The 14,331-nt window shown below is 45.1% G+C and overlaps 1 protein-coding gene across 1 annotated transcript; it reads right to left on the reverse strand.

Annotated features, from left to right (window-relative positions):
- Positions 1-5,474: 5,474 nt before the first annotated feature.
- On the reverse strand, positions 5,475-14,247 carry noc3l (NOC3-like DNA replication regulator). The gene is made up of 21 exons (XM_084485985.1): positions 14,122-14,247; positions 13,626-13,830; positions 13,398-13,530; positions 12,941-13,098; positions 12,457-12,516; positions 12,082-12,212; positions 11,688-11,849; positions 11,441-11,534; positions 10,932-11,107; positions 10,492-10,620; positions 9,615-9,746; positions 9,399-9,479; positions 8,895-8,995; positions 8,684-8,756; positions 8,527-8,590; positions 8,179-8,250; positions 7,907-8,088; positions 7,033-7,161; positions 6,565-6,662; positions 6,169-6,253; positions 5,475-5,830 (listed from the first exon to the last, which is right to left on the reverse strand). The coding sequence occupies exons 1-21, from the start codon at positions 14,128-14,130 to the stop codon at positions 5,696-5,698; spliced, it is 2,409 nt and encodes an 802-aa protein (XP_084342111.1). The 5' UTR covers positions 14,131-14,247; the 3' UTR covers positions 5,475-5,695.
- Between the last annotated feature and the right edge of the window lie 84 nt (positions 14,248-14,331).

The raw sequence follows: 14,331 nt of genomic DNA on the forward strand, positions 1-14,331 counted from the left end.
CCTTTCTAAGCCATTTCTAGGAGCAAAGTGCCTCCACACACAGAATTACATCTAGATCCTTACCCCAGAATTACATCTGAATCCTTAACTCAGAATAACATCTGGATCATTTCCACAGAATTACATCTGGATCCTTACTCCAGAATTACATCTAGATCCTTACCCCAGAATTACATCTGAATCCTTAACTCAGAATAACATCTGGATCCTTTCCACAGAATTACATCTGGATCCTTACTCCAGAATTACAACTGGATCCTTACCCCAGAATTACATATGGATCCTTACCCCAGAATAACATCTGAATAAAAGCAGAATTACATCTGGATCCTAACTCCAGATCCTTACCCCTGTATGTCCATGTTTCTGCTTTTTAGTCGCATTCGGATAGAAGAGAGCGTTGAATGGTTCTAGAATTTCCAATTTTTTTTTTCTTTCAATTGGACCGAGGCCAGATTGAACTGCAGAAAGAAAGAGAACGTGAACTTGAGATCAGGATGTATTCACACTGCTACCATATGGATATAGCTATGGTTTATCTTCACCACACCTCAACCCCGGTGGTTGTGTGCTCAGAATATGTACACCTGCTGCATTCCCTCAAAAGTGAGATATAAAATGAGATATTTCAACCAACTTGTTGAAGTCTTGTCAATGTCTCTCCTTATGCGTGTTAAAGTCAAATATGTAAGAATACCTTATGGTGGCTGAGATCTAATCTGTGACAGCAGTGAACATTAGTGTGTCACTGCATGAATAGTCTGCGCATTAAACAAAACTACTTGACCAGGCCTGGCCATCTTTAAAAGAATTACCAGGCAGAAGTTCTGGCTAATACGGGAATGGCCGAAAATTGGTCCAAAAATAATTTGGGTGGAGAAAGTTATTTAAATAGCAATGAAAAGAAAACGTTTTGGCACAGAAAAATGCTTTTTGGTCCCATACTTTGGTCTGACTCTAACACTTAAGCAGTCTGACATAAATCTCCCCCCCCCCCCATGTGCTCAACCACATTTCTGCTGAGGCAGCACAAGTTTAGCACCCTTTTCTTCACTATGCATGGCTATTCCTGCAATGTTGGACCAAGAAAACAAAAGGTTAGTCTCTTGAGGAACCCAGGGGGAGCCAACGGGATGAGCGGTGTGGTCTGTCCACCGTCATTCAGCCTCATACTTATGGTTACAACGCTGAAATTATTGGGTACACTTGGACACAATTCGCCAATTACCCTCTCAACACTGTGCTGCCACTTAACTCTGCGGTGGGAGATTTGGTTTTGAAGCCACACGGCATGGCTTTCTGCTCAATCAGAAATGCTTCTCTGGGGGGAAACATGAAGGCGTTGAGCGCTCTCTGGCATCGTAGCGCTCTGACTGCCGGGAAGGCAGTGATGCCTTCGACACAGTTCAGTCAGCCGAACATGTGGGTGAATGGATGAGTAAATGGATGGATGGATGATGGGGGGTTGGATGGATGGGTGAAAGGATGAAATGATGGGTGGGATAATGGATCAAATTGATTGATGTATGGATGGGTGAATGCATGGATTGGTGATTTGTTGGCTCGATAGATAGATGGATGATGGACGGATGACGAATAGATGGATGAAAAGAATGGGGGGCTGGATAGGCGAATGGATTTATAAATATATGGATGTGCACGGTTCTAAATCTATACTCAATAACATGCCTAAAGTCAACCTAAACTTAGGAAGTCTCAAGTTTATATTTCAGTTGGATTTCTAACCTTCTTTCCCTCCGCTTTGCCTTTATGAGGGCCACCGATCGTCTGCCGCATCAACAGCGTAATTAAAGAGCCCAGTACTCAGGTGACTGAGTGAGACCCCTCAGGTCCGTATTTACACAGATAGCGCGACACAAAGACAGACCACTTGGAAACACAGAACCCGATACCCGCTCTGCAGTCGGCCAGGTGTGACTGATGGCCAGGTCGTCATAGCAACCATCAATCAACCGACAGGTAGAATGTAAACACTGGGGACGAGAACAGACCAGGAAAAGAGGAGCGAGGTGACGGACCAGAGTAAACAGCAACGGAACGGGAACAGGAGTGAACTCAGGATTATAGAACAACAAAGACTAAAATCTAAACATGGAATTTAAATCTCTATGTTTGTACGACATTGTGCATTATTGGTCAGCCAGAAAACTGAAACACACTGTAGTTCATGGTCATCTGTCTCACCCAATTTTCTCCGGTACACATCATCTCTGGTTGTGTGTGTGTGTGTGTGTGCGTGTGTGTGTGAGAGTGCGTGTGTGTTTGTATATGTGTATGCAGGCTATGTTGTGTGTGTGTGTGTGTGTGTATGGTGGAGGGTTGTATAGTTGTGAGCCTGTGTGGGAACTTAAAGGCTAGGGTATACATTACCAAAACATCAAAGACGGAGGAACGAGAGACCTTACATACACTTAAGTGTTCAACCTGCCAAACAGACAAAGTGCGGGCTGGATACAGACAGAGAGAAATACAGCGCGGGAGGAACCAAAAGAGAAATAAGACACAAGGCGAGATAAATAATTGAAGATGAACAGAGGGAGAATAAGAGCCTTTGAAAGGTGTTTTTTAAAGTGATTATTGTTATGGGCTTTTTTTATCTGTGTATTTGCAGCGTTTTCCCCGAATCTCTCGCTCGTGTTTCTGATCTGCTTGCCTTAAACCTCAGACAACTCAGCTTTGAAGGCGGTGGATTTGCTCAGCTGTGCCTGAACTCCCTATGAGGGGCCTTGTGGCCCCTGATAAAAAAAGAAGGGGCCGAGTTGGTGAGGTGGTGGTGAAGGGTGTTGGTTATTTTTCTTAGGTGGTGTAGGTATTTAACAAGACTGAATGGACCCCAGCATGGACCCCAGCGGGACTCCAGGTGCTCACTTTGCACCCCCCCCCCCGCCCTCTGCTGGCGAACCCATAATGTCCCATTAGCCCGGGACAAAGGCCTCCCTAGGGTCTAGACAACGCCTTGGGGAGGGCGTTTGGATAAAGTCAATCTCATCCGCATTTTTACAGCCGGCTTCGTCGCATTCGGCACCGGAGCCTTTGATGTGGGGGCGATGACGACGTGACGATGTGTCTCTATCTCCCCCGTCTTTCAGCTGTCTGAGGGACTCTCTTTCTCTCTGTCTCTCGCTCGCTCTCTCTCTCCTTCTTATCTGTCTTCCTGTTTACCCTGTCACCACATCGGCTTTTGAAGCAGAGATGGACACAGAGGGGAAAAGGAGGGGCACGGGGCCACAGACACAGACTATGTATTTAAACCTCTGGCTCGCTGATTATTGCAGGGAAAGGCTAATTACGACTATGATTATTTCATTAATTTTATTGAATCATTGAGCAACTTGACTTCCTGCAGCAATACAGCTGTGCTGTGGCACATTCATATTTAATAATCCAGATTGATCATTTAAATTGCGCATGTCATTCTTAATAGGATTATCAGATTAAATCTCCCGCTATGATTTCCATTTAACAACCGTAATTAGGATGTATCACATCATTTCAGACTGAATGTTTATTTCCAGTATGGTAATGTTCAACTTGAATATCAACTCAGAGAATGTAGGAACGTGAGGAGCCAAGTTTTGCTGGGCTTGGAAGTAGACAGCCTACTGCTTGGACAGTAGGTTGAATTTTAATTACTAGAACTTAGATTTGCATTGTGATTCCATTTTTCTCATTGAAGTCTGGAACCTCATCCAACGCATGCAGTGGAGAGAACATGCTACCTGATGGTTAGAGGTTTTTAAGTCAAATATCATTTGAGTAGAGGAAAGAAAATTGAAAAAGTAAATGAGCGAACAGCCAATCAGGGAGGACCAATGTGGGCTTCCTGCACTCCATATAAAACATGTGAAAACTTCTTGTGTCACCTCGTCGGTTTTGACCAATAAATCCTTTGTTTTCTACGTCCATGGTTTGAGCGCAGTACCCCAAACACAGCCGCTCTCATTATTGTTAAAGGACAGTACCGGGCCAGGTAATCAAACCATGGGCTAAGTTCAAAATGGGCACAAGAAAGTATTTTTGTTAAATGATATTATTAACTAATGTTTAAGTGAGGCCAGAAGAGCGGCCATGTTTGGAGTTCAACTCATGGATGTAAACAACTAGGTATCAGCGACTCTTGCAAATAACTGATTCCAAATTGAAAAGTAGTTCAATAGGCCGGTGTAGTTTCGTCCATAGCCATCCGTCTGGGGGTAGTGTTCTCTGGCTCCACAGAGACGTGTGTTCATACATGTTGGGGGGCTACCATTTGGGGGTCAGATTGTACGAGAGTAGCGCATGTTGACACCGTGTACGCGTTTGCCTAACTCTTTTGGCAAACACATATCGTGGCACGTAAATATATAGCTTGTAAAAGACATCTGTGGCTGTCAGTGCGTTTTCATACGCAGTCGAATGACATGAAAATGACATGAAAACTTGCCGGCTTGTTGCCGTCGCCGTGAAGGCCAGGTTGGCCGTCATGATGTGGGAGAAGTGGGTGTGAGCCTGTCAACGTGTATTTTCCTTTCATTGAACTCTTTCCACGCTAAGACAAACAAAAAGCTATTTATAAATGTTCGCCTTGTTTAGTCTGCCGGCCGTATGAATATTCAGCCTTGTAACTCGGCAATTCAGAGAACCCAAGTCTGGTCTGCGGTGGTGTACTTTGGGAAGAAACCCTTGGCCTCAGACTGAATTTGGCATCAACACAGGCTGTTCATTAACCTAATGCCTATTAGTGTGGTTAACAAGTGATGTATGGTGCATCTCAGTGATGTTGACGGCTGTTTGAGATGTCAGCCAGCTGCCTCCTACTCAAGTATAAATTTAATGGTTGCTGGTGGTACAGCCTGGTCTGGCTATGGTCTGGCCCATTAGACATGTATACAAAGACACAGACTTGGCATTGAGATTTGGATCGTGAGTCAACGTGGCAGCCATATTGGAGAGGCAGACTGGCCTGTAAACAAATACAAGTAAACGGGGGAGCTACGGTTGTTCTGGATAAATAGCACTATAATTTTGAGAATTATTAACAGACAACAAAATGACTCATGGAAATCGGTTGACAAATGAAAATGCTGTAAAGTAATCTTTCTTACTTTACTATTTGCTTGTACGTGTTTACAGGCCTCTTCAACATGGCGGCAACATTCACCTATGCATCAACGGGTCGACATTCAATGCAGAGTTTATGTGGGTCTATGAAATAAACAAATGTTCGCTGCACCATTGGTCATGGTTGACACAGGATCACTAAAACCCTGCCCTATACTTGATAGTAGATTTTTACTTAAGGATTCTTGAGTTACAAATTCTATACCTAGGTCTCCATCCCTAACACGATTTATTTTGTAATAACTGATGCACTACAACCTCAAATAAACATGTTAAGCAAGGACCAAGCCTTATGATGGCAACTCATTTTTAAACAAAATTTGAGACAATACAAATTCAGTTCATAGGAAAACTCTTTTATTTGACAACTATATTTGTTTACAGGATCAGGAATCATAAAAACAGAAATTTCTTGAGTTCTTTATTGGGCAGTTGAGCTGAAGACATCCAAACACTATGGTAATCCATCTTTGCCATGCGCGTCTTCTCCGGCTATACTGCTGTGGTTTAGTCGACGTATGCGTGTGTGATCGTGTGTATGTGCAGATGTGTGTGCGTGTGTGTACGGTGCTCGTTACGTTGAGGTCTGTGTCAAGGCTTGAGAGAAGTCCAGTAAGGTGTCGTCCTCCTCGTCAGGCACAGTCAGAACTCTGTCCACCTGTTTCTTCAGCTCTTGGTCCAACAAGCAATGTCCTATTGTGAAGTGATCCTGTGATGCAGAAAACCTCCAAAGAATCAGTCTCATGTAGCACTGCTTGACTTTCAGCCACTAGAGGGCGCACTAGTTTTCAGGCCCATAGAGGGCGACCATACGAGACCAAAGCCTGAATACATCCATGATGTAGTCCCTTTTTGAGGTTACTTTTATTTCATATTATAAATTAAAGATGGAAAGTTGTGCACGTAACCAGGGCCACAGGTCATCACAGGAGATGAAAAACACAAGACCAATATTTGTTTTTAGGGAGAGAAAAAGACAGCACGAGGGAGGGACACCTGAGTCTCTTTTAAATGAATGAGAGACTGAAGCTGACATTTGCATCTTACCCTTTTCTTGGTAGTGGGCGCGCCCACGGGAGGGTTAAAGGTCATGTCTCTGAAACTGTAGTCTGCAAACAGCTGCCCGGGTGATCTGGGCAGGAAGCACAGCATTTAGCCAGTGCTTTTATCCAAAGCAACTCACAGTAAGGTCATATGCATGTCATTTAAGGAGCAAGTAGGGGTTAGGGCATATTGCTCAAGGATGCCTACAGGTAGACTGTGGACATGTGGGATAACTCAAGTTACCTTCCAATGGGAGTTGAAAACCCTTAACCACTACAGTGTTTTGGTTTAAAAGTGTAAATGGTTGTTGTGACAATGTTGTTATAATTAGCAGGTGACGTAATGTTTTGGTTCCGTGAGTGAGTGAGTGAGTGAGTGAGTGAGTGAGTGAGTGAGTACCTCCTGCTGAGGTTCACACCAAGGGCTCCGGACCCGTCGCTGGGGGCCCCATGGCTGAGATGGGCTGCAAACTTCCTCACAATGGGCTGGTAATGACGCTGGAACACATAAAAACAGAGCCATTAAACAACACATAAAACACACACAGCCAGTCTTCCACTGGGGTCACAATGTATACTTATACTTTCTGTGCACATTGTTCTACCGCATATATACCGTATATAAATGTACAAATATATATATATATATATATACACAGTTAAACATACAAACATTGCTTGAACAACTTCTCACACACACACACGTCAGTAAATATTTCTTATTTCACCATTGACAGTGTTACAGATTGTTTGTGGGCATGCAACAGTGTGTGTGTGTGTGTGTGTGTGTGTGTGTGTGTGTGTGTGTGTGTGTGTGTGTGTGTGTGTGTGTGTGTGTGTGTGTGTGTGTGTGTGTGTGGTGACCTACCATTAGTGTGTGTAGTTCCCACAGGCTTGTGTTCTGGGGGTTGCAGTACTCTGGTTCGTCCAGCTCGGGGAGGTACAACCCGCTGCCCTGGCCGTCATTGTCCAGGAGCAGGTCACACTTCGGGAAGGCCTGCACAGATTTCATCCATCGATTAGGGATGAAAGGAACACTTTAATCAACCAGCCGTCTATGAAAGCTCGAAAACAGACCAGTGTAGTTTTCTAATTAAAATCGCTAAACCTGCTTCACTACAGCCATAACCTTTGAGAGCATTGGAAGTCATGATTGTCTAAAGAATTAAAACACCCCACAGTTCAATCCACCAAAAGATGTTTACTCCAACACTAATTCTAAGTCTGTGGAAAAAATGGTGGAAGTAAATCACGTTTTCCCACGAAAGCCAAGACTGCAGTGAAAAACAAACCTAGCACAGATTTAACAGAGGGAAGAAAAAAAGGCAGCTCAAACCCAAAGTTCCAGAACACGTTCCCTAACCAATCACAAGAGGGAGAAGGTCCTAGACTGGGTACCCCCAGCCCATTCTGCCGGCGATTTGAATTTGCCCAGCAGAAGGGTCTGGAGAAGAGCAATACATTTCTTTCTGCTTCCGATACGTTTTTGCAGGAGCCAATCACCAAGCCAATCACTTTGCCAATCACCCTGGTGCGCTATTGGCTGGTTTAACACAATGATGACAGGGAAGCGACGGCAAGCAGCCAATTGCGTACAGAGTCAGTTGAACTAGGCCCGTTGATCATGCCTCTTGTGCTGAAGAAAAGGACAGCAACCTCCCCAGACCAACGTGCAATCTAAAATTGACCTTGGTCTGGCAACAGCAAGGCTAAGAAGGCCCCCCAGAAGTTCTAGAACTCACGTGAAAGACGGCGCGGCTAGCGGCCATGATGCCTATGCTGGCGTTGGGCAGCACGTGCATACTTAGCGTGCACAGCCGCTTGACGAACGCCATCGCCCTCTGCAGGGACACCTGCTTCCTGCGCTTGGTCAGCATCACGTCCAGGCACTGCAGCACGATGAGGATGTCATCATTCGGCGCCCCTGAGAGAGCGAGAGAGAGTGTTACGGATGTGAATACAGATACATAATACAGTTAATGCAGCCGTTTTAACTGGTCTGACTCTAAGTCACCTGCGTGGAGACTGATGAGGGTTTTGTACAGATGAGTGTAGAACTTCAGCGGGTCGATGTTGAGGACGTCCCCTAAGAAAGAAATGTAAAAAAATAATGGATTACCGCGGTTGGAAAAGAGTTTCATAGGAAGAGAGACGCCAAACAGGAGAAAATGGCGACGTAATCTCACTTCTAGCTTTTGCTTGGTAGAAAAAACATGCATTCAACTTTGTTGATGGCAGAATCTTTTGCATTTCAACCATTGAACCAAAAACAAATTTGTACAATATCGCCTCAAAGCTAGCGACAGTTATATCCAAATCAAAACGTTATTACTTGAAATCCTGTTAAACATCGGACACTGACCTTGTCCAGAGAGGATGTTGAAGGCGGTCTGTATGCAGTGGAGGCTCTCTCGATTGGTCAGATCCTACAGAGTGACAATCACATCAGCCAAAACGGTTACGGAGCTGATCGACCCCATGAATACTGACTGGGGAATGCAGTGCTGGGATACACTCACCCCTGATCGGATGAGGTTCTGCAGAACATTCAGCAGGTCGTCAAAAAACTCCAAATTGATCAGATGAGCAAATCTAAAGAGAAATGCAGCCTCATGAAATGGACATATATGCAAACGATTGCGATTAGTTCTCTTTGTGTGCATAGCACATAGCATGTTGGCTGTTTGTGTGTGTGTGTACATGGGATGTTAAAGCATATGTGTGTCTTACTTGGCCAGTCCCTCCAGAACAGCGGGAAGCAGCACAGACTTCTGGGCCTTCTTGAGGATCCTGAAGTAGATGAGGAAAACAATGTCGAGAGTCTCTGTGTGCTGGGGGAGAGAGGAGAGAAACGGTTAACATTATATATATGGGCATCAAGGGGTTTGGAGGAAAAAGGAACCGACCAAGCGGTTAGCCAATAGGGAAACAGATCTTATTGTTAGACGTTGTTGAACTACGTCCCTCAGAAACGGATGGACTGACGCTCTATCCCGTTAGCATAGCCAAACATCTGTATGGAGTCAGATGAGCAGCAGTAAAACAGGAACTGAAGACATCTAAATGTGCATTTGATGCATTTTTTTTATTTATTTTTTTAAAATCATATTTTACTCAACTTTTTGCTCAAAATATATTGGATTTATTCTCCCTAAAATCGCTCATGTGGAAAAAGGCAAGGAAACGGTTTAACTGCGGTGTAACCGTGTGTTAGCAGCAGGCTGAGCAGCCTACCAGTTTGATCTTCTTGTCTTTGTTTTCTGAAGCCTCAGCCTCCAGCAGCTCCTTCTCCAACTTCTCCTCGGCTTTCTTCCACTGGGGTCACAACACGCACACACTCTGTCAACATTTTTCCCAAAATATGCAAATATACATACACCGTGATAAATATACACAAACAATGCTTGAACATCATATAGCTCACACAACAGACACACAACAAACACACACCTTCCTCTGCATCCTGGAGAGGCTCTTTCTCTTCTCCTTGTTGTTCATGAACCTCTTCTTCGGCGCGGTTTCGTCCGTGTCTCTCTTCAGGTCCACCTCCCTGATCCTCAGCCACATCAGGGTCTTCAGCAGCTGAGTGGGGTGGAGACATGGAGTGGTTGAGGACAAAGTATAGAGAACGTACCTTGCAAGGCCACTGGATTTGCGTTATCGGGATCAAGCGAGAATCATTCTGGCCTGACTTCAAGTTTTACACTTGTGGCTGAACCACAGTGGTTTGGACCAATCAGCATCCTAGGAGGAACTACCTGACCAATGTAATGGACATATGGTTCATCCAATCACATGCCAAGTATTTTTTGAAAGTACCTGCCCTTTTCCAAACTAAGGACAACGTTCCAGATGGTTCTGTGTAAGCATCTGGCACATCAGGTAATAGAATAATGCCCTTGAAATCTAATTTGTTGGATCAGTATCTGGGTAAATCCAGGCAGGATTTAAAATCGCAATGTGCATCATTTCATCTCGCTCATAGCTTAACATTACCTGGCCATATCTGTAGTCACTGCTGATCAATAGTGATTTCAATAATGTTGCCAATAAAATCACATCCAATAAATTACATTCTACAAATAAAAACGCTGGCCAGGCCGTACCTAACCTCTCTTTGTTTAAAATCATCTAACTATCGACACTCCCAAACCCCCTCCCACTCAGTGGGTGAGTGAACTTGATTCACCCCCCCAAAAATAAAGAAATAAAAATCTGTTTTGGTTTGTGAGTTGGTTCTCCCCAAGTATAGTAATTTTCAGCCTTAGAAACTATGAAACCACATGAACCATCATTGGCTACGGGTGTGGCTGCTCTCCCTGCTCACCTCTGGCCTGACGTTGAAGTGGCGGCCCTTGATCATCCCTGAGAGGACCTTGACGGCCCCCAGAGAGGCGTAGCCCAGCCGGTCCTCCCGGAACAGCGTCTTCATGGCCTCGCAGCACATGTCCGACACCTGGGCGGTAAACACATCGTAAATCATACAAGAACCACAACGAAAAGTGATCACTTTTTATTGAGTGATAACCAAGGTATCAATAACAAAACATGGAATATTTGACCATGGCACAACATTAAAGACAATATTATATCCTATAAAACTAACATCACCCTTCTAAATTATTAAATATAACGATGCATCAGGACACACACACACACACACACACACACACACACACACACACACACACACACACACACACACACACACACACACACACACACACACACACACACACACACACACACACACACACACACACACACCTTCCTGGACGAGTCGTTCATCAGCGGCACCAGCATGACGATGATGTTGTTGTGGAAGTTGAAGTGCGGCAGCGCCACCAGCAGCTCACACACGCAGCGGATGGCCACCTCGGCCAGGCCACGGTACGCCTGCAGGGCCACCGCCTGGGAGCGCTTCAGCTTCTTCTGCTTCCAGTCTGGAGCCGGACGGGACGGGAGAGACAGAGAGACAGGGAGACGGAGTCAGAGAGGGGAAGGGGGGATGAGAGAATAGAGACCGAGAGACAAAGTCAGAGAGGGGAAGAGGGGGATGAGAGGGCAGAGATAGAGGGAGAGAGGGAGACGAGACAGAGTCAGAAATGGGAAGAGAGTAAGAAAGAAAGGACAGAGAGAGGGAGGAAGACAGAGAGACATAGTGAAGAGAGTTTGAGGAAGAGGGAGCGAGAGAGACAGAAACAGAATGACACGGTTTACAATCGGAACAGAGTCTAGCTTCTGGCTCTGAAATTGCAAGTCAACCAGGTACACACCTTTGATGGTTTGCTCCAGGTTCTCCAGGTAGAACTTGTACTGACTGACCAGACCCTCCTCAAACTCCCTCAACTGCTGGGTTTCCCTTTTCACCTGGAGACCAGAACACATACATTATAGTCACATGATTCAGATACTGGGTTCCCACTCATTTAAGCTCATCAGTGATGGAAAACAACTTCTTTAAATGAAAACACTATTAGGCAAAGTACTTTATAAGTGAGTGAATGTAGAGGTGGGCGTTACCTTAGCGTTCTTCTCCTCCTCGGTGAGGGGTCGGATCCGGAAGGCGGGAACGATGTCCTTGAAGATCTCCACGAGCGACACCATCACCAGCTTACGCACCGTGACCGCCACCAACGAGTCCGGCTCCATCAGCATGGCACGCAGCTCCTTCAGCTTCTTGATCTGAACACGGGTGCAGCGACGCCATGGTTACAGCCAACATTAGGGGTCATGGACTCAAGTTCATTGTGCTTTATGAATGTGTTTTTGACTGGATTAAAAAAAAAGGGATTCAATTAAATCAATTGCTTAAATGCCCAACATATTTGGTCAAATATGGGGGATGGTTACTCGGGGAAACTACTGCATCAATTTGCTGTTGTGAGACTGAGAAAAAAAAAAAGGTGAACTTTACATTGTTGTTAGGGTCTGAGATGATGGCCGACCCCAGCATAGCGATACAAAGCTTCTTCTCCGTCAGTTTCTTGGCTCTGAGCGTCTCACGCTCCTCCGCTGTCAGTGGTACGGCCTCTTCCAGCTCCTCCTCTGGTGGGAAGGTCACATTGCAGCCATTAATAATAATCACCAGGGGTCACCTCAGTGATACAGACTTAGATTATTTTCATGCACATGAAATGTGCATACGTACGTAGGTACTCTTTGGCAGTATTGGTAATACTTAATAATAATAAGTAATACTTGATACAGCATTGTATGAGTGCATTGTTCCTATGTTTGTGTTAGGAGTCTCCTTAACACAAACTCCATAAAGTCCACTAGGAGTACATACCGTTTTCTGATAGTTCAGCGTCCTCATCGTAGTCTTCCTCGTCTTCCACTTTTTTTTCAACTAAAAATGAAAACACAAAGAGGGAGAAAAGTCTCGCCCAATCAACACTTGCCACAACACTTCGACACACACGAGAAAATACAACAGTTTAGGATAGAGGAGGGTTATCGTCGTCAAATTGTGTCATTTCATATTATCTGGTCATTTGCTTTTCATTTGGTTAAAAAGGAAGAATGTGGAATGCAGTTTCATATCCGTGAAGCCAGGGTTATACGGGTGTTTTTGGGGTTTTACTGTAGTTACTATGACTCAGTGTTCTCTTTACGATCAGTAACTGCACACATGATCTGATCACAGATATCTAGTAGATCTGCCAGTGAAATGATACGACCAAGACTGAGCAACAGATTTCACAGAGGAGTCACCGAGCGGATACTAACAACCAACCACCTGGTAACCCAACCAGCACTGGACCTCCTCTCACCTGGCTTCTCCATGCTCTGCGGTATGATCCTGCTCTTGTCTTTGATGGGCAGCAGGTGGATGACCTCCTTCTGCTCCTCCTTCCTCATCTTCCTGGGATGTTTCTCGTAGCTCTCCGCGCTCTGTTCCCCCTTCCTCTTCTTGCTGTGGATCGGCTCGCTGCCAGACCAAACAACCCCGCGTTAAACCATTGCCGAGCAACCACCCAGCAGCACAACCGCTGAAAAGGGTTCAGAATCCAAAGAGTAAATGTAACGTGGGGAGGAGAAACTGAAGTAGGCCATATACAGTTTCTGCACTAGCCCATGATATTTTCCCAATTTTGTCCCAGACAGTACAGTCAAATGCCTGTCAACTGATCATGTTTATCCATTAAGGTGTATCTCTTAGCTCAACTCCCACCACTCGATGCACTGACAAAATAAGAAGAGGGGTGAGGGGGGGTTGTCAAGCGTTACCTTGACGACAGGTCCCTGGTAACGAAGGATGCCTTTCGGGCCAAGGCTTTGATCTGCTCCAGGTCTTCATCCTCCATCATGTCTATAGGAAGGCTCTCCAGAAACTCCTCATCTTCATCTTCCAACTCCTCCTCTGTCGTCACACATTGACACATTTATTAATATATACTTCAACGGTGAGTTTGTATGTGAACCTGCCAACACATTCACCCTCCAGCCCCCGCTCACCCGGCCTCTTCTTGTAGACCTCCAGCGGCCGTGGAGCCCGTGAGACGGAATCCTTGAGCGCATTCCTCAACTTCCTTTGCTCTTTGCGGTGTTTCTTGTCGGTGTTCTCCGCTTTGAACCGACGGTTCTTCGTCTTGTTTTCGAGTTTCACACTGCTGGTCTTCAGAAGACGCCGAAAGGTCGGCTTCCTTTTCTTTGACTTCGGCTTGGGGAGCGAACGAGAAACACAGACACAACACGTTGCAGTGATGCTGGATAGAGATCTAGCTAATGACCTGAACGGGCAATAACCTTAAGTAGTTTAACTTTAGACGTAAGCACAATGCGCTAATATTCAGCATAGTGTCAAGGAATGTGATGCTCGTACGCACAAAGCATATTTAGATCGTCTATAGAAAGATATCAACAGTACATACTCTAAATGATAGAATCATAAAAACCCATTTTCACGGGTAACCATTCCTTTTTATCATGACTTAGATGTGCAATAACTTACCGGCCCCATGGTGTAGGACTAATATTATATCCGCTTTGAAACTATCGGTTTGGAAACAGATTTAAATGAAATGTATACACTAGCCATGAACAGGGTCCGGTTGTCAACACACGTGTGATCCTGAACCCAACCAAACCGGAAGTAAATAGAACATTTCCATGCTCCCCAAACAGCGCCACCTGGGGGTCTGGCGATGAAGTGCAAGTTCAT

This window comes from Micromesistius poutassou (genome assembly GCF_964030765.1).
Source record: "Micromesistius poutassou genome assembly, chromosome: 21".
Taxonomy (NCBI): domain Eukaryota; kingdom Metazoa; phylum Chordata; class Actinopteri; order Gadiformes; family Gadidae; genus Micromesistius; species Micromesistius poutassou.